We start from the raw sequence: 19954 nt of genomic DNA, 5'->3' as shown, positions 1-19954 counted from the left end.
AGGAGAGGAAGGAAGGGGAAGAAAGAAGAAAAGGGGCAAAAAGAAAAGAACAAGCATGCAGGAGAATTTGAAGCAGCTTTGCCGTCGAGTTCTTGGGTCCCCCGAGCCACGCTACACTGTGGACCACCAGCCAGCAGAAATCCGTTTTTGTGACACCTGTGACCCCTGCTAGCAAGATGGTCAATGTGGCAGGATCCCTCGGGAAGGTGAGAACAGAAGACATTTGCCTCTTAAGGGTTAAACTCTAAGTTAATTCAATTGTGAACAGAGATATGTAACACTGTTTAAGGAAAAAACAACAAATTGTAGCCATTTACAATGTGACTGTAACTGGAATGGACATATACTGCAGCTGACCAAGGAAGTGTTCATCAGAAGCAGGATGGGCAACAGGGGAAAGAATACCAAGGGAAAGTGAGGCAGCCCAGCAGCATGGCTGCCCACGCACCTGCAGGGAACAGAGACGCCGCTCAAGACAGCAGAGCGTCCCTGGGACACAAGGCCCCAGCCCAGGAGCCTGAGCATCTGCTACTTCAGATGTGGTCTCTTTATTGGAACAAATCAATATAGTCCCGGATCTCTGGTCTGCAGCCACTGATCTGGCAGATGATTTTTCTCTATACCTACTGATATGGGTTGGGGTTTTGTCTCCTGCAATCTTATATCCAGAAGCTGTCTTGTTCTCATCTGGCAGGGACAGCAGCAGCCTTGGTGGGCATGCATCAGGGCTGTGCTACCTCTCCAGTTCCTCCACGCAACCTAGAGCTCAGGGCTGCTGGCTATCTTGCCATTCCACAGGATGCCACCATGGCCCATCACATTAATGATGTGGACAGGAAACAAGACACCCCACTGTTTTGGTGACATTATGACCACCTGGGGTGGGACGTAACTCTCATAAGAATGCACAGGGCTGCAGCTCTGAAGTTTCCAGGGCCTGTGATCTAGGAAGGTGTGGATGCACTCTGCGAGGGGGAGGACAGGTTGCTGTGCCCACAACCACTGGCACTAGAGAGGGGCAGGCACTCTGAGTCTCTCTGGAGCTCTGCAACCAACATCCACCAGACTCACACACGCTACTTTGCTCACTTTCCAATTAACCTACAAACTGCCAGTTCCGCATGAGGCCTAGAAAGAGCAAAGCCTCCAGAGCAGGTTGATGTAAAAGCTGGTCTCCCTGTCGGGCTACAGTGGCAATTAGATCCCATGATGCAAGGGAGAGCCCACAGACAGGCCCAGAGCACAGACCCCTAGGGTTCTGGGACAAAACCACACCCTCTTCTGTAGATAATTATTAATCTGAGAACCAGCTCTCAGCTTGTCCTCTAGGCCCTGATGGATACTGAACATCTACACTTCACCATGGCACAGCTAGTCACAGCTAGCTGGAGCTTAAGCGGACCACCAAAGACTGCGTTTTCTGACCTGTCACGTCACCAGGTGAGGCAACAGCGGGAGCATGTCATCATTACATTCAGGCAAGATGTATGTATTTAATAGGTATATAGGTGTACACACACACACACACACACACACACACACACAGATTAGGCTTTGGCATGTTCTGGAGCACAAGATACACAAGCAAGTGGTTCCGACGCTCTTCGAGCCCACACTGCTGCATGGACAGCACCCCTCACCACGCACCTACTGGCCTCACGGGGACTTCCCTAGGATCACTCACCTGAATTAAAAGTTAGACTTGATTTCGGCAAAAGATGCTGACAGCTGACACCACTTGAAGGTGAAAATTGGCAACATTCTAACCCATTTGAGTGGCCCTAAAGAACAGCGGGGGAGGGGGCCCATGCGCTCAGTAGGCAGGTGGCACGATGGCTGCCTCATGCATGTTAGCCTTTCTCTCCAGCCACCCAGCCTTGCTTGCTCAATGTTCTCATCAACAAAGTGGCCATAGAGGCAGTGAAGGACGTTGTCAATGGCTCCAACCACGTGGGCATCCTCACTCCAAGGCTAGTCTGGCTAAGGTCCACTGCTAAATGGAGAAAACTGCTAATGGGAGAGACCAACACAATTCCTAGCATGAAAAACTCACCTGGAAAGAAGAGCCAGCCCCCAAGCACATCGGGCCATGTGTTCAGAGGGACAGACGCCTCTTGGCCACTGCACCTGGCTCACAGAAGCCTCATCTGCTGCATAGGTTGCTTACAGTTCTGCTTCCAGGAGACCCGTTTCAAGCAGAGCTCAGCAGTGAGGCCCGTGGCAATCGTGATCCCGGCATACACCCCATTACCTCGGGGAGCATCCTAAGCACCGGGCAGTGCTGGCTGTGACAAGGCGCCCCCCTTGGGGGCTGCTGGGTTGCCCAAGATGTGCCCTGCACTCCGAGCCATCAGTCAGCACGTGGTGTGGGTTCTCCCATGGCTGGAAAACACGGGTGGAGGCGCATGTGGAGCGGGAATGGCTCCTCTCATTACACCCCTGCACCACTAGCAAGGTTTTGGATTCTCCGCTCACAATTCTGGACTCTGCTGGTTTGGGTGTCTTCATTCCTTGGATGCTTCCACAGAGGGACACAAGGTGCCCACTGTCCTGCAGGCGGAGGCTGCCACCCAGCCGCACTGGATGCCTTGTGCCAATGAGCCAGAAGTTTACTGCTATGGCCAGGTGATTGTTCTCGACTGTCTTGGGGAAACACAGCTCCTACCACAGAATGGGGGGCCGGGAGGAGGGTCTGGAATTTAGGGAATTCTCTAGGGAACCTCTTAGTATTCCCAAGTCCAGTGATAAGTCAGTGGAAACCTACAGTTACCCAAAACGAGAAAGATTTGTAATGGAAAAGAATGAGGTCTGGGTTAACTCACCAGGTGAAAAACCACAACCCAGACAGGCAAAGGAAAGGAACATGGAACAGTGGTAAAAAGGGAATTTTCAAACACAAACTTCTGCCAGATCATCAGGTTGCAAAAACAGTGCATGCAGCAGCTCTGTGTGGTCTCCTCACTGCAATGGTAAGATACACCTGTATCTACGAGCTAACTCTACGAGTCAGTTCTTTCTTTCCCTCTTCCCATCCCAGCACCACCACTAGCAGGACGGTCAACCCTACAGTCACCATCTAAATGCAAGTGTATCAGAGAGAGGTGTGACAGCGCTATAAAAGAACAGTCCCAGAGTGGGAATACTGACACATGGGATTTGTGCTTTGTGTCTCCACTTTTAGGAAGAGGAGGAACCATTTTCAATTGTACAAGAGAAAGTTGCATCACATTAGGCAGAATCATCACGTTTACCCAGAGGTGTTGTTTAAAAGGGGCCAGAGCTGAGCTGGCAGAGCACAAACAGCACGTGCTCAGCTCTGCTGCCACCCACGGCCCCCAGGTCTCCTGAGCGGAAGCAGCTACAGAATACCAGTCCTTAGATGACTGCCAGCTGCACCCTGTCAAGGTTTGGAAGGTGGAAAAAGAGAAGCAGTGATTCACAGAGGGTGGGGTGGGGTGGCCCATGCCCAAGCAGACATGAGGTCAGGGTGGCCGCCCAGAGGCTTCTGGAGAGCCCCAGGTTTGCAGCTGCCAACTCCGACAGTGGGGGTCCCAGGCACCCTCGAGGGCTGCAGCAGCTGCAGGAACCCTCGAGTCACACACTTGGTTCTTCAAGCAGGGCCTGTGAATGGCAGCTTCCCTAATCTCCTTTCCCGCAGGTCTCCCAGACCCTGCACTGAAACCCCCACATCTAAAAACAGGGAAGGGCTTCTGCTTTTTTTTGCCAAATGCTGACCAGGAGGCTGCTGCCCAGCACCCGTGCCTGCCCACCTCCCCTTTCAGGAGCTGGTCTCCAGCACTGACCCGAGAAGCTTAAATTGTATCAGTCCTCTCCTCAGCCTCAGGGCCTCACCCTCCCTGCCCTGATGGCTGGTCCAGGAGTCAACGTCTCCCGTGAATGCAGGGGAGGGTCCCGGCCACAGCAATCATCCTCAAGGGTAGGCATGTGGCCAGTAACAACGGAGCCACGCATTTCTGAGTGACAGCTGGGTGAAAGCAGCTCTCCCTTCTTCCTCTGGACAGTGTGTTACGGGGAGATGGAACCAAAAACTACAACAGCCACTTGGTCACCACAAAGGAAGCCAGACTGAGACTCACACCGACCACTCGGAAAGGGTAAATCAGAACACTGCAGAGAAACAGAACCTGGACCCTGGTCAAGCAGACCCTCAACTCCACCTGCCTTTGGGTTTTTAATTTACACGGTGTTAAAATCTGTTAAAATTAAAAGCATCCTGACTTACAAGTTTTCATAAGAGTACTTTATTTGTGGATTTCTTGGCTAAATGTATTAACATTTGTTTCTTCTCACTAAAAGTCCAAATTTTCAACAAAGCTGTATGTGTAAGATTGATAGTTTCATTCCACTTGTTCTTTTCGTAACTGGTGTAAGCCACCAGGTTCTCCGTGTACTGCAAGATCGACTTTACAAACCTGTAAAAAAAAAATTAATTTCTTTATCCATTCCATTATAAAATGAAACAATGAATTAAATGTCTTCTCTTCATTCTTGGAATTATTCCTAAAGTAAACTGCAGTTAATTTACGTCTGAGGATTCAAGAAAAATAAATCCATATAAATCAAAAATAAGAGAATACAAATTAGAGGAAAGAGAAAAATGCTGAAATGTAAATGCTACTGGACAGTTGGACAGACTCCAACACAAGCACCTTTTCAAACATTCTTCTCCAGCCCGGACATGACGGCCGTCATTCCAGGAAGGAACTTAGGGGTCACCTGCACCAAACTGACACATAACATAATAAACATACAACACAAAATAAACACACAATACACAGTCATCCAGTGGACACCAAAATCCAAGCATACTCAAGTCAAGTGTGAAAAATTGGCCCCCTGAACATGCGGGTTTCGCAATGAGATTTTTGTGTTTTGTTTTTTTTCCCACATTGATGTCTGCAACCAAGAGCACTGTAATTTCAATCTGTGTTTGCATGAGACACAGAGCCTGCTGATACAGAGGACCAACTGTATTTACTGAAAAAGCTCCCTGGACAAGTGGACCTGTGCAGTGCAAACCTGCATTGTTCAAGGTTCGGCTGCAATGACAAGCAGGCCAGTCCTTTCAGCCTTGTGAGGAGCCTCATGGGCAGCGTGCCCTCCCCCTCCTCACACATCCAGCTTCCATCCCCTGTGATGAAGGGGCTGGCTCAGAGAAGACGTGTGCCACTGAGACAGCTGTTGCTGTTAAAGAGATTTTACTGAAGATATTTCTCAAAATGTTAACAGCAGGGTCACTCTGACTGATGACAATAAATGTCATCTTTACTTCTTCCACATTTGCCAGGTAGTTTTCACCAGCATTTTATCTTGAAAATATTCAAACTTAAAGCAAAGCTAAAAGGATAATAAATGAAAAGCCACAGACACTTTGTCTAGAGGAGGGCTCTCTAGTGGGGTGATTTTGTCCCCCAGGGGATATCTGGCAATGTCTAGGGCACTTTTGACTGTCATACGGAGGGTAGGGGTGCCATTGGTATTTTGTGGGTAGAGGCAGGGCTGCTACTGAGCATCCTACAATGAGCAGGGCAGTCCTGCACCAGCCCACAATGCCAGCAGTGCCAAGCATGGGGCACACTGAGCTGGAGTCCTCAGCTGCTAACAGTCCGCATGTTTGCTCCTCTCACTCTCAGCAGGAGTCTACGCTTCTTTCCATAAGACACCCCAGTTGTATTTTCACGTTCATTTAAATGTGTACTGAGGTGCCTGGCACCTGCAAAGCACTGGCTTAAAACCAACAAGATATCCAGCACTTCTAGCAGCCGAGGGAGGCTGGAGCTGGAGCTGCACTCAAGCTCAGATGACAGCTTGTTTGACCTCTGCCCGGAAGCCTCCTTGGTTTGGAATCTCTGGATGTAAAGTGGGTCACACAAGTGTCACACTACTTCAGACTCCTAGATTGGGATGGTCCTAAAAAGTGGACTTCCGGAATTGGAAACTATTTGTTACATACACGAATTGGGATTTTGGCCAGGCACAGTGGCTTTTACACCTGTAATTCCAGCACTTTGGGAGGCCAAGGTGGGAAGATCACTGAAGGGCAACATAGTGAGACCTCATCTCTACAAAAACATTTAAAAATTAGCCAGGTATGGTGGCATAGCTGTGGTCCCAGCTACTCAGGAGGCTGAGGTGGCGGGATCACCCGAGCCTGGGAGGTCGATTACGCCTCCCACTGGCAGGTGATTACGCCACTGCACTCCAGCATGGGCAACAGAACAAGACTCTGTCTCCAAACAAAACAAAACACAACAAACATGGTTTTGAGACATTCGGATGTGGGCGTTCTTTGTGCAGGCCAGATGTCAGATCCTTGCCTGAGGTGGCGGTGGGGCCTCCAAGGAGACAGTGGCACTCACACTGCCCCAATCTCACTCCTACAGGCTCACCCCCAATCCACCCCACGATGCAATGTGACTGCAGAGAAGTGTGACATACTTACTTTAGGTACTGCTGATACTCATGCGCATTCTTCCCACAAACAGCATGAATGTTGACCAACTCCAGCGCAATGAGTAACAGTATCAGGCTGAGCACAGGGGACAGTAGTCTGATACTAAAAACAGATAAAAGTAAATTAAAATGTGAGGAATGTTGGTATTTTCCACCTTCATCAGGAAAAAGATGTTTCCACCTAATCAACATCCTTAAGTCCCAACTTCTCAAAAAATAATTTTCCTAATCCTTAGAGTCCAATGCCTGCTTCCAGTCCCAAGGCCCATGGCTGACAGGAGTGCCCAGCATAGCCCTTGCTCCCGGCCCATCCTGCACATCCGCATTCCTCGCTCTCAGTAACCATCTGAGGCGCCGGGTCTACGTCGGGGCTGCCAGGGGCTCTGCACGCTCTACGTCGGGGCTGCCAGGGGCTCTGCATGCTCACGGGGTACCAGGCAGGCCGTCTGCGCCCAGCAGCCCCCCTGTTCCCTGCCCTCTGACTTCTAGGGAGGAACTCTCACCAGAGAAAAACAAATGGCCTTGATATGGAAGCAGGCTCAATGCCACCAGATTAAAGAAATCCCAATTAAAGTAAGATCTTATTTTTCCCATGAAACTAGTTGAGACATGTAAAAATATTGTGGTTTTGGAGAGTGGTAATAAGAGAATGACCTTGTCTTATAAACTGCTGGTAAGAGTGTAAATTGAGTAGCACCTTTCTGGAGGGGAATCCAGCAATATCTATGTAAAGCTTTAAAAACACAGATACCACTCAACCCAAAAATTCTAGGAATGTATCCAAAATGGCCATTTCTTAAGGATGTAGCACATTCTAAAATATACTCTATAAGTGAAGAAACCATAATGCTGTTAATCTGCTGTTAATCAAGTTAATCTGCTATTATATTTTAAATCCAAATGTAATCTGCTGTTAATCACGTTAATCTGCTGTTATATTTTAAATCCAAATATTCATTTAGATAGATAGAACCCACATTTCCATATGCCCAAATTACAAACAATATTTAAAATAGTATGTACTATAACTTTCTATGAAAATCAGCATAGGAAGTCCTCAAATAACATCATTTCATTCAACATTGTTTTGTCACAACATCAGTGAGAAAAGAAACGGATGCCCCAGGAGGGCCACTGTCCGTGTGGAGAAGCACATTAGGCATGGGTTCGGCATGGGTTTTCTCCTGTCCCCCAGTCTCCTCCACATCCCAGAGCTGTGCACGTTAGGTGAACTGGCGCATCTCCATGGTCCCAGAGTGAGTGTGGGTGTGTGACTCGCCCTGTGACGGAAACGCGTCCTATCCAGGGTGGGTCCTGCCTTGTACCCAGAGCGGCCGGGATAGGCTCCAGCCACCCACAACCCTGACCCTGAACTGGAATAAGCAGGTTGGAAAACGAATGAATGAATGAATACAAATTATAAGAACTTGTAAAGTCTATAATAATCATACAAGTGCTCGATAGTAAGTGACAGATACAAAAGTGCTCAGTGACCCACACGTTTGTTCCTGTTGGTGCTGGAGCTGTGGGTGGGGGGAAAGGGGGTGGGCCTGGGGAGGTCTCACTCTGCAAACATTATTGCCTCATTTAACCACCACCTGGACTGTTGTCACTCACCGCCTCACCAAACACTGAGTGGTTATCTCAGTTGTTTTTAATTCATCTTTCTTAAATGTCCATAGAGCTCATATGTACCTCAATGTTTAAGATTATAAGTGTTTTGGGTCCTCATTTAGAAGCTTGGTAATATTTGTATGGCCAGAAACATGCTGTGGGAACTTAACTTTTGTTTCTATCATGAAAGGAAAATAAATCTCAGGACCTCAAACTCACTAAGCCAAAGGGAAAAGTCAAGCTGGTAACTGCCTCAGGCAAACCTGTCTCCCATTTTATTCTTAAATAAGGTGGCTACAAAGAGAAAAAAGCTACATACAGACCTCCCTCATAATTTGTCCACAAGGAAATTCCTCATGGGCCTCAAGATCTTTACCCTGAAAGAGTTCTGCTGAATTTCACCCTAGCAATGTAGTTGCTCGCTGATCTTCCCAGGTGTGGGACAGGAAGTCATCCCTCAGCTCACCTGAGACAAATGCCTATATGATTGCTTCCTCTGCCCTATGTAAAATGCAGCTTCACCGAGCCACACTAAGGTGTGACTATTCCTCTACCCCCACTCACAAGTAAATTGTGTATTCACCGAAAGGCTCATCAAAGACTCAAAACAATGCAATCCTTCGTCTCTTGTCTACCTATAACCTGGAAGGCCCCCACCTTTGTGTTTTCCCGCCTTCCAGATGGAACCAATGTACACCTTACACCTGCTGACTGATGTCTTATGTCTCCTTAAAATGTGTAAAAGCAAACTTCGCCCCAAGTACCTGGGGTACATGCCGTCAGGGCCTCCTGAGGCTGTCACAGCACGTCCTTAACCCTGGGAAAGTAAACTTTCTAAATGGATTGAGACCTGTCTCAGATACTTTGGGTTCACACTCAATTGTGGACTCCAAGTATATCAACACCTGTCGATGGGGTTCAGTGAGGGGCTACTGTGTGTGTCTGAAAGTGAGGACTAGAACTGCATCTGTGACAACTCCCTGCCCCACAGTGCCCCTCCAAAACAGGAAAGTGAGCGCGCACCTACTCCACATACGCAGGTAGTTCTGCCGCTGGCGAGACCTCAGCGTCCTTTCCACCCACTGCCTGTGTCTCAGCTCTGAGGCAACGGTGACCTGGCTGGACACACGGTGGCACTGTTTGCCGATGCTTCGGAGCACAACCAGCACCTCCAGCACAATCCTGGGGCAGAACAGGGTGGGAACAGGTGTGCTGCAGAGCTCACGGAGCAGCTGGGGCCACCTGCAAACAGAGCCAGACTTGGAGCAGGCATCGTGATCCTCACCTGCGCCTCACTCTCCTTCTGCACCTGCAAGGCTGCAGCTTTCTGGGAGCCAGGGCTAGCGGCGTATCGCTGGTCGGTCTGCAGGGACAACCGTGACACGCGGCAAGTGTTAACTAAACACACTGAATTGTGGCAAACAGAATGTGGCATTCACAGCCTCATCAGATGTGCCAAGCTTGCACAGAGATTGTCAAAACTGATCTCATAATTCCTCTTGGAGCAGTAACAGTGGGATTCTAAGACTACTACCAAGTTTATGAAATCTAAAACACAGAAAATGCTAAGTTTCCTATGCTAATCTGCTGAATCAATGTTTCAACAGTTGTCAGGATGTCCTGGAACTTACGTCTCAGTAGGAAGATGATCCAAGTCCTTTAACACACAATGATTCTCAGGCATATGGTGATACAGCTCATCTGTCATTTTTGTAATTAAAGAGTGGCAGCCATTTGTTTCAGAATTATCTTCTAATCTGAAAAATAGAAAATATTTAAAGATACGTGACAATTAAAATGCTCACATTAGTGCCTATGCACAATAATGTTTAATGATTCACTGAGCAGCAACCTGACTGTGAATCTCACTTTCCTCAGATATAAAATGGAAAAAGCCACCATCACAACACAGCGGAGAAACAAACGATGCCATATGCCAAAAGCAAAGTCCAACGATGACGAGACGATGAACCACCTGCGTATTCTTCCTGCTGAACAAGAATGTCTGCTGTTGTCTACGATTCCAGAATTTATGTCTCCATCCCTACTTCTCTCCTGAGCTTCAGACCCATCTTTCTTCCTATCTACTCAGGGTATTTCTCATGAACGCCATTGTCTACCCACAAAACCTGCCTCTCGTTCCATGTTCAGTCTCCACCAGGGCCCCATGCCAGTTGGAAGATCGCATTCAGCAACACTTCCAGCTCCCCACAGCCTGCATCAGCCACCAAGGCCCAGAAATTCCTCCTTCCCCTTTTATCTTCCAACAGCCTCGTAAAAGAAGAAATGCTGCTGAAACTAATAGTACCAGACAAGCTTGAGGTCAGCCAGGCCCCAGGATGCCACGCACCTGACTGCTTCCCGAGTGAGTTCTTCGGGGAAAGGCAGCAGAGCCCAAACCCTGATGCTCTCCTCACAGCTCAGCACCTGGGAGGAAATGTTTTATTGCTTTTGTAGATTTCACGGTAACTTCCTAGAAAATCTGTGTTTTTATGGCTGTTACATCACTCTCTAGAAAATACGTATCTATAAAATTATTACAAATTCTAAACATTTTAAAACCACATGATGGGTGTCAGTTCTTCAGTACGTTCAGATGGGGGAAGGCTGCGGAAACTACCAGTGGATTGGTAGGGAGTGAACGTCTGGGGTGGCTATGACCATGTCCACAGGTTCTTTTGACACCTGCCGTTGAGAGGGAGGCCCCCACCAAATCTGCAAGAGCTCTGGCGACTGGCCTGGAACCAACAGAACACAGCAGGTGTGAAGATGCTGCGCAGCATCCAAAGCCATGTCAGAGGCGCAGGTGCCTCTCCAGTTCAGGCCATACTCGAGGTGCAGCAGCTGTCACCTTGGGACTGTCCCTGCAGGACCCCCATGAAGCCTCTGGCCAACTTCCAGCCTTCTCAGATGGGATACCCATGAAGCCCTGGGGAACCACAGCCGTCAACACCCAGGCCAGGCCACAAGACAGATCCCTCGGCAGATGCTCCCCATTTCTAACCCACTAGCGTATGAGCAAGTAAAACGGTGGCTGCTGACACTACTGAGTGTGGGTGGTCTCAATAGCAGGAATAACCGAAGTCCAGGATGCAAAGCTGCCTGAATACCTGTGAGACGCCAGGAGGGGGACAGGAAGTGGTAAGTACCCAAAATAGCCACCATGGGGCACAGGAGAGGATGGCCTGGAGCCTCAGCAGCTCTGGTTGGAAGACAAAGGCTGCCTTCTTGAAGCTCCTCTTCCTTCCTAAATCTTCCCTCCTCCCTACCTGTCCACCTCCACCTTCGTAAGGGCTTGCTCTTGGAAAGCATGGCATCCCCACTGGCAAAGCTGGTCCACAGCACCAACGGGGAATGGCATCTGACCAGCACAGCCCAATGCTCTGCCTCCAAGCCACACCTCCAGGAGGCTGTTTTCCCAACTTCACTGCTGACAACCCCCTTCTGACAGTATTTTCCTTAAGGCATTCTCAAGGAGGCCTCAGACTTCTCAAGGCACCATTTCTTCTTCTTCTTCTTCTTCTTCTTTTTTTTTTTTTTTTGAGATGGAGTCTGGCTCTGTCGCCCAGGCTGGATGGAGTGCAGTGTCGCGATCTCGGCTCACTGCAAGCTCCGCCTCCCGGGTTCACACCATTCTCCTGCCTCAGCCTCCCGAGCAGCTGGGACTACAGGCGCCCACCACCACGCCTGGCTAATTTTTGTATTTTTAGTAGAGACGGGGTTTCACTGTGTCAGCCAGGATGGTCTCGATCTCCTGACCTTGTGATCTGCCCGCCTTGGCCTCCCAAAGTGCTGGGATTACAGGCATGAGCCACTGCGCCCAGCCTCAAGGCACCGTTTCTTTAAAATGCCTTTGCATATCTCTCCTGACCCGCCGTGTGTTGATTTTACAGCTTCCTTTTAGAGGTAATCTCATTTATGAATTTTCACCTGTGCAACTCTCATGATGCTTATATTCTTGGAGACTGTCTCTTTCAACCCCTTGCACTACCCTTGTATCCTCCCGTATGTAGAATAAAGCACCTTAGCTGATTTCCAAATTGGAGCCTCCTGGCAGAAATGCTTAAAAAATTGTTTGTCTCAGTAAGTTAACAAAAGCTAGTCCGTGTAGAAGAAAAACTGACGTTACTCACCACTGACAAATAAAAACTGCTCCTAGCTCTGCGTTACTGCTGACAGCAATAACAGCCTGCCAGGGGACTCAGCAAAACCACTTCCCAGTGCTCATCCATTTAACACTAAAAGCCTCAGTGCCGTCAGTACTGCATTACTTTCAACTGCTAGACACGGAACTTGAGGCTCGGAAGACTGAGTGACCAGGCCAGCGCCACAGCAGGCCCCACACTGGTTAGAAAGCTGGATCTGCCCAACTCAAAGTCTGACTCAGCATGCAAACTGCACCCTTCCAGCATCTCTGCAAAAGACAGGTGGTTTCAGAGACGTACACACCCGTCCCAGCACCCTGCATTTGGCATACCTGTTTTTTAAGCTGAAAAACTGGATGACAGCGAGAACTATAGCCTTCTGCAAGACTAATCAACAATTCTACTGCTGCTTTTTCCTAGTGTAGAGAAAATAGTGGTTACTATCATATTTGGGTGGGCTTTTAGCTTTCTTCTATTGAACTGCAGGCCACTTAGAGTCCCCATTTCTCATTATCTTTCTTCAAATAATTTTATGCAGCTAGAAAAGCAAATGCTTCATTAAAATAGGTTTGACACGGCAGGCAAATGACAGCCAATAAAATGATTTTAAATGGAGGCCATTAACAATAATAGATCACAAATGCCACACCCACCCTCTGTGCACAAAACTGGAGATGAATACGAAAAAAAAGATTCCAAACAATTGGAAATGTAACTAGGAAATAGTTACTTAAACACTAAAAATGAATACAACTAAAAAAAGGATCGCATAAACATTTAATTGCTAAGCATATACATATTTTAAAAAGCATAAAAATTACATTATTTGCAGCTGATATAACCACATAACTTAAAAATCCAAGTCAGCCAACTAAAACCTACGAGAAACAAAGTCAGTGAATTGATAGCTGACAAATTAAAAAATCTGTAACTACCTACAATTCTTTTTTTTTTTTTTTTTTTTTTTGAGACAGAGTCTCACTTTTTTTGCCCAGGCTGGAGTGCACTGGTGCGATCTTGGCGGCTCACTGCAACCTCTGCCTCCCAGGTTCAAGCGATTCTCCTGCCTCAGCCTCCTGAGTAGCTGGGATTACAGGCGCCCACCACCACGCCTGGCTAATTTTTTTGTATTTTTAGTAGAGATGGGGTTTCACCATGTTTGGCCATGCTGGTCTCGAACTCCTGACCTCAGGTGACCCATCTGCCTTGGCCTCCCAAAGTGCTGGGATTACAGGCGTGAGCCACTGCGCCCGGCCCACTACCTACAATTCTTAAAAGCACAAAACAAACAACTCAAGTAGCTAGATGTTAACTACAGAAGAAATGTGCCGGGCTTCCCGTCACTCAGGTGTGTGAGAGCCTGGAGTGCACTAGGGAGTGTGCTGGGCAGAACACGGGAGGCACACGCATGTGCCTGCATGGGTGACGTCCCCGCAGGGCAGACACACACGCAGCGTATATATGCCACTGAAGAGCACCTGGCTTCTGTTCCAAGATGTGAACCCACCCGAGGGCTTCCGAGGAGATGGAAGACATGTTGGTAAAAGGATCAGTCTGGCTGCTATGTATGACAAGGTGAAGGGCTCGCAGAAGTCGGTGGGCAGACCAGTCAGTGCCAGCAACACTCCAGGGAGGGGCCAAGGTGGCGTGGCCAGGTGGTGGCACAGGAGGGACAGGGAGTAGCAGATGTGGAACATATTTCTTTTTTTGTTTTTTCTGTTTTTTTATTTTTTTGAGATGGAGTTTTGCTCTGTCATTCAGGCTGGAGTGCAGTGGCACAATCTCGGCTCACTGCAATATGTGCCTTCTGTGTTCAAGCTATTCTCAGGACTACAGGCACCCGCCACCAGGCCCGGTTAATTTTTGTATTTTTATTAGAGACGGGGTTTCACCATGTTGACCAGGCTTGTCTTGAACTTCTGACCTCAGGTGATCCGCCCGCCTCGGCCTCCCAAAGCGCTAAGACTACAGGCGTGAGCCACTGCGCCTGGACTGTGGAACATATTTCTAAGACCTGTTCCAAAGACTGAGTATGAAGAGAAGAGAGGAATCTAAGGCTTCCAGCCTGAGCAGCCACCTAGGAGGCTGGAGGTGCCGCGTACATGGGAGGACTTGAGGAATGAAGATGGGGAGACACTGTGTCCCTGAATAAGCTTCAATATTGTGAAAAATGTCAATTATCCCTAACTCAATCCATGAGGTGCTCATTCTTATTTGTTTTTTGGGTTGTATGTTTGTCCAAGTTTACACAGAATAATAACTATTAATTTTTTTTAAAAGTAAAGCTAGATTCTGTACCTTACTCCCAAGATGAAATAAATTCCAGTTGGATCAAAAGATGTAAATGGAAAATAAAGAAAAAATAGGCAGGGCACGGCGGCTCATGCCTGTAATCCCAGCACTTTGGGAGGCCGAGGCGGGTGGATCACAAGGTCAGGAGTTCAAGACCAGTCTGGCCAACATGATGAAACCCCGTCTCTACTAAAAATACAAAAAAATTAGCCGGGCATGGTGACGGGCACCTGTAATCCCAGCTACTCGGGAGGCTGAGGCAGAGAACTGCTTGAACCCGGGAGGCAGAGGTTGCAGTGAGCTGAGATCACGCCACTGCACTCCGGCCTAGCGACACAGCAAGACTCTGTCTCAAAAAAAAAAAAAAAAAAAGAAAAGAAAAAATAGAAGTATCAGATAAAATGTATACATATATTTTTAATTTTGAAAAGCAAAGATTCTTTTTGGAGTGACTCCAAATGTGAAAACAAAGAGAAAAAAAAAATCAAAATCTATGAACAAATAACAAAGCAATATGTACACAAACAAGGCTAATGATCCAATGGGAAAAATAAAACTGAAATAAATGGAGAAAATACATTAACAGGCAATTAATAAAGGAATTATAAACATCTAGTAAACATAAAGAAATGAAAATAAAAACATAATCTTGGCTGGATATGGTGGCTCATGCCTATGGTCCCAGCTACTCAAGAGGCTGAGGTAAGAGGATGGCTTGAGCCCCGGAGGCTGTGGCTGCCATGAGCCATGACTGCACCACTGCGCTCCAGCCTGGGTGACAGAGCGAGACCCTGTCTCATAAAAAATAATAATAATAATAATAAAATTTTAAAAAACCTTATTGATATATTTTGTGTTAGAACTTTACTTTTTAAGAGTATTTACGTAAGTGCCCAAATGAACAAAGATGTTCATTTCAGCATAATAATTAGGAATTTTCTACATCAGGGAACATTACAACTCATTCATCAATGATGGACTGCTTAGGTAAATAATAACATGTTGATAAAATGGAATATCAAACAGCTGACAAAAAGAATAAGGCAGAACAAAAATGCCAAAAACACAGTTAATGAAAAATGCTAGCTATAAAACATAACGTATCTTCCTATGAACTCACTTTGGTATACTCATAGCAAAAATGTGGTAGCAACACCACCAAATTATTAACAGTAGTTATTTCTGAGAGATGGAATTCCTGAGGGCTGTTACTTTTCACATTAATTTTTCTATTTCTAGTAATTTTTGTTTGAACATTTACACAATTTTTAAAATAACTGTCACATGTATAATCTGAAAAAAAGATTAAAATATCAATAACAAATGTTCTATCCTAAATTATTTACTTTGAAATAAAAGACTTGGTTTATTGATGATGCAAATATCCTACCCCATCAATTTAGCAAATATCTGTAAAAATTTCCTAATATTTGGTTAATCCTGTTTTATAATTTGTTCTTTCATTTTCAATACTTAGCTGCTGTTACATACAAAAGCAAATGTGTTTTTAAGAAACGAGTTAAATTATTTTAGCTGAGATTAATATTGATTGATCTGTGACAGAGAATGTAAACATACATGTAATCCAATCACTTTTTTTTTCTCATGGAGGATACTGTAACTCAGATATATTAAAAGATGATTAATAGTTAATTACATTTGAAAAATAAACTATATTCTTTCATAGCTGAATGAGTTAATCTAATTAATGATTTTCTTCCCTATAAATTACCTTAAAAACTGATAGCAGACCTTCATCAACGAATCTGAGTAACAGTACAACAGAAAATGCAAGCAACTGATTAGTTGTTTCTTTTGAAAATTCATGTAAGTTGATCTCCCCATGGCTTAAATGATCTCTTATGCGGGGACCCTCCTGATGGTTCAGGAAATCCCAGAGAAATTCCTTTCAGAAATTAAAAAGAGAAAATATTTTGTTAGTATCCGCAGCAGACATGCCTGGTGTTGCTGAATAGAAGGAAAGAGTGCATCCATCAAGTCCTCTGAAGCCCTGGGTGGGACTCTGCTGGGGAGAGCTCTTCTCCTACACCCACAGGACAGACCAGGGAGCCAGAGAGGCTGTGGGGAAGGCAGAGCTGCCCAGGTGGTACTGGAGTCTCATCAAATTCCAGTCTTTCTTGTTTTCACCTTCCTCCAAGGAAGGGAACTGAGTGTGAACATTTGCAAACGAGCTTTTCGAAGGCAATAAAAGAAATCATGGCTATTTCTTGTGTGAGCACAGTCCCTGCACTTTCTCATCTGCTCTTTCACCTTCGAAAGCCTGTTGCTTCTTACGACACAAATCCAAGGCCTCTCCCACAGGTTATAGGGAAAAGAGGTCAGAAAACTGCTGCCCTTGGCAAACCGCCAATGGTCAGAAGCGTCACAGAGACTCAAGGTGGAAAGAACATTAAACTAGTTCAATCGTCTTATTTTTTGATGGCAAAAATGGATGTCCACAGAGCACAGAGTCTAAAGTCACAGAACAAGAGCATGATTCTAGGTCGCCTGACTGTTAGAAGGAATAAATGTCAAATACCTATTGTAGTCCAAATTAGTCACTGAAATATCTTCATAAAATATAAAAAAATGGATAGATGGCCTTAAACAATTAATGATTCTTTTCTCATCCAATACTCAATCTTATTACTCATATTTGACTGTTGCTTTTATTTTCAGATGGATTCTCGCTCTGTTGCCTAGGCTGGAGTGCAGTGGCAGGATCTCAGCTCACTGCAACCTCTGCCTCCTGGGTTCAAGCCATTTTCCTCGCCTCAGCCTCCTGAGTAGCTGGGACTCAGGAGTAGGTGGGTGCCCACCACTGCACCCAGCTAATTTTTGCATTTTTAGTAGAGACAGGGTTTCAACATATTGACCAGACTGGTCTTGAACTCTTGACCTTGTGATCTGCCCGCCTTGGCCTCCCAAAGTGCGAGGATTACAGGCGTGAGCCACCACACCCGGCCTAACTGTTGCATTTAACAAGGCACAAATATATGTCCGTTCTACGGCACAAATACGTGTAAAAAACAAATTCAAATTTTGCTTAGGGACAGGGCAGCTAAATCATCAGGCCTTTAAAAAACACATTTAAGGAGTGACAGCTTGGCAAACATCAGCTGATTGGTGGCTGAAGCTGAGACAGCACAGCCATGTTTCAGAAGTATTTTTCTTGAGCAAACCACAAGCCAAAATTAATTTAATTTTAGAGAAGTGCTGATGACATCCATAAATACAAAGATATTAGCCTGGAAAATACCTAATACTTACCATAGCAGGCTCTCCAAGGAAAAGAGGAAGCTGATTGATTTTACCATCATTCAAGTGTTTTGCCAATATCTAAAACATCAAAAATAAATACATTGATTAACTGGTCCCCATACATAAACCTACAGAACTTTCAGAGTTGATGGATATAGTACTTTTAGCCTAACTTGTTATTTAAGGTCTAAGCAAAGTAAATGGACAGTCTTTAAAATTCAGGAAACAGGTGTTCAGGAAATACTTTCTTAACCAACAGAATCACTTTAAGAATATATTATTAATTGTATACACATGTGTGTTTGTGTATGTGACTGTGAATATGTGTGGTGTGTATATGTGTATATGCATATGTGGTGTGGGGGTGTGTACATTTGTGTGTTTATATGCAACTGTGCCTGTGTGTGTGTGTATGTGTGTGTGTAGTATATGTGCCTGCATATGTGTTGTGGGGGTGTGTATGCCTGTGTATGTATATGTGGCATGGATGTATGTGTTCGTGTGTGGTGTGTGCATGTGTGTTGTGTACACATTAGAGTATGTGTATGCCTGTGTGTGTATATGTGGCATGGAGGTATGTGTTCATGTGTGTGTGTGTATGTATGTGTGGTGTGTGCATGTGTGTTTGTGTACACATTAGAGTGTGTGTATGCCTGTGTGTGTATATGCAGCATGGAGGTATGTGTTCATATGTGGTATATGCATGTGTGTTGTTTGTGTTCACATTAGAGTCACTTCCAAAGTCATTTCTTAACTCACCATGGACTTTGCGCAACCACCCCAACCAATCCCACAGATCTGATCCTCTAGAGATTGGGCTGCACTATCTAATCAATTCCTCACATTACCAACGGTCTTACACATTAAAATAACAGCAGATTATTCACCTAATGGAAGAAGCTCTGCAAGTAAACAGGCACATTTTTAACTTACCCACCACACACTCACTTAGGAATCTAATAGTTGTCTTAAAGGCAAAACCGAATGTCCAGACTTCTACAGGTGACCCTTCCCTTGGTTTCCCATAGGCTGTCACACTTTAGGTGCACATGAATGCTAGCCGGGGTTACACACACAAATGCCTCTACGCTCTATGGGTGATAAAAGGCATTTTCAACTGTGATCTTTTTTACTATTCACACCCCCAATATGCAGATTAAATGAATCAATATATACTACACACTCATAACAGTAGTTGGGGAATATTTCTTGTACAAAAAAGATGTCACCCCTCAATCTAAAATGCAAGCCTCTAAATAATTATAGCTAATCATGTTAGATCCCTTGGTATTTTCCAATTTTGAGCTTTGTATAGCTTTGGGAGCTAGATTGGTAATATTGAGCCCCAAAATTAACCGGAAATATCAATTATAAGCTTTTTTTGGTTTATATTACTATGGACATTTTCCTGTAAGTATATGATTTATGGCTGATCTTTAATTTTGTGTTTTAATTTGTAGTTTAAAAGAAGACAGTGTTCTGTTTGTTTCAAGTTACCTTACAAGTTTACTTACTTACTTCATCAAAGGTGGTATAAAGAGCTGTTGACTTCAGAAAAGGAAAGAAATGAAAATAAACAATTAAAGCAAAATACAAATACAGTAACACTATGCAAAATAAGAAAAAATTCTGGTACATGGCCACACATCCCTAAGTTTTTTGTTAAAACAAACATTCATCTAGAAACACTATGAGAGGAATGTCACTGACAAAATAAACACATTACAAAAGACGCAAAAACACAGCACAGCTGGCCATGAAGCCACATTAGGACACTGCTCTCAACAGAGCTTTAGCCTAGTCATCTCTAAAATGTACGATCCCAGGCCCTCACAAATCGCTGCTCATACAACAGAATACTTCTCCTGACGACCGGTATTTGTGCACAAGGGAGCACAGCTTCCTATCTTCTCCAATGAATAGCCTTGCCTGTTTGTATTTTATTTCATGCATGCTGCTTCTCAGCATCATCAGTGCGGCCTACAGACATGGGCTGTCCTGAGTTCTGATCCCAACTTCAACATTTTCCAGACATGAAACCTACAGGCAACCGACTGAACTCCACAGATGCAGGTTTTCTCTGCAAAAGGAGAAGTTAAGAATGTCTATCTCAAAAGGCTTTTGGGGACTTCAGTGAGATTTGACAGACAGCGTGACAAAATCACTTC

General features: G+C 45.5%; 1 protein-coding gene across 18 annotated transcripts in view; it reads right to left on the bottom strand.

Moving 5' to 3' along the window:
- Window positions 1-4246: 4246 nt before the first annotated feature.
- ERMARD (ER membrane associated RNA degradation) overlaps window positions 4247-19954 on the bottom strand; it is a 30373-nt gene continuing 14665 nt past the window's right edge. For 3 of the 18 annotated variants that reach the window (XM_054558514.2, XM_054558512.2, XM_054558522.2), the window contains 10 exons: window positions 19305-19334; window positions 17796-17864; window positions 16258-16431; window positions 12566-12649; window positions 10439-10515; window positions 9720-9845; window positions 9374-9451; window positions 9112-9270; window positions 6464-6577; window positions 4247-4433 (listed from right to left, as the gene is read on the bottom strand). In XM_054558514.2, coding sequence (XP_054414489.2) covers window positions 4250-4433; window positions 6464-6577; window positions 9112-9270; window positions 9374-9451; window positions 9720-9845; window positions 10439-10515; window positions 12566-12649; window positions 16258-16431; window positions 17796-17864; window positions 19305-19334 — 1095 coding nt within the window. In that variant the 3' untranslated portion in view covers window positions 4247-4249. Of the gene's footprint in view, window positions 4434-6463; window positions 6578-9111; window positions 9331-9373; window positions 9452-9719; window positions 9846-10438; window positions 10516-12565; window positions 12650-16257; window positions 16432-17795; window positions 17865-19304; window positions 19335-19954 lie in introns of all 18 variants that reach the window. The other 15 variants (XM_024248857.3, XM_024248855.3, XM_054558519.2 and 12 more) reach the window with 9 other exon arrangements.

Source organism: Pongo abelii, chromosome 5 (genome assembly GCF_028885655.2).
Source record: "Pongo abelii isolate AG06213 chromosome 5, NHGRI_mPonAbe1-v2.0_pri, whole genome shotgun sequence".
Taxonomy (NCBI): domain Eukaryota; kingdom Metazoa; phylum Chordata; class Mammalia; order Primates; family Hominidae; genus Pongo; species Pongo abelii.
This window is presented reverse-complemented; position numbering and strand designations above follow the sequence as displayed.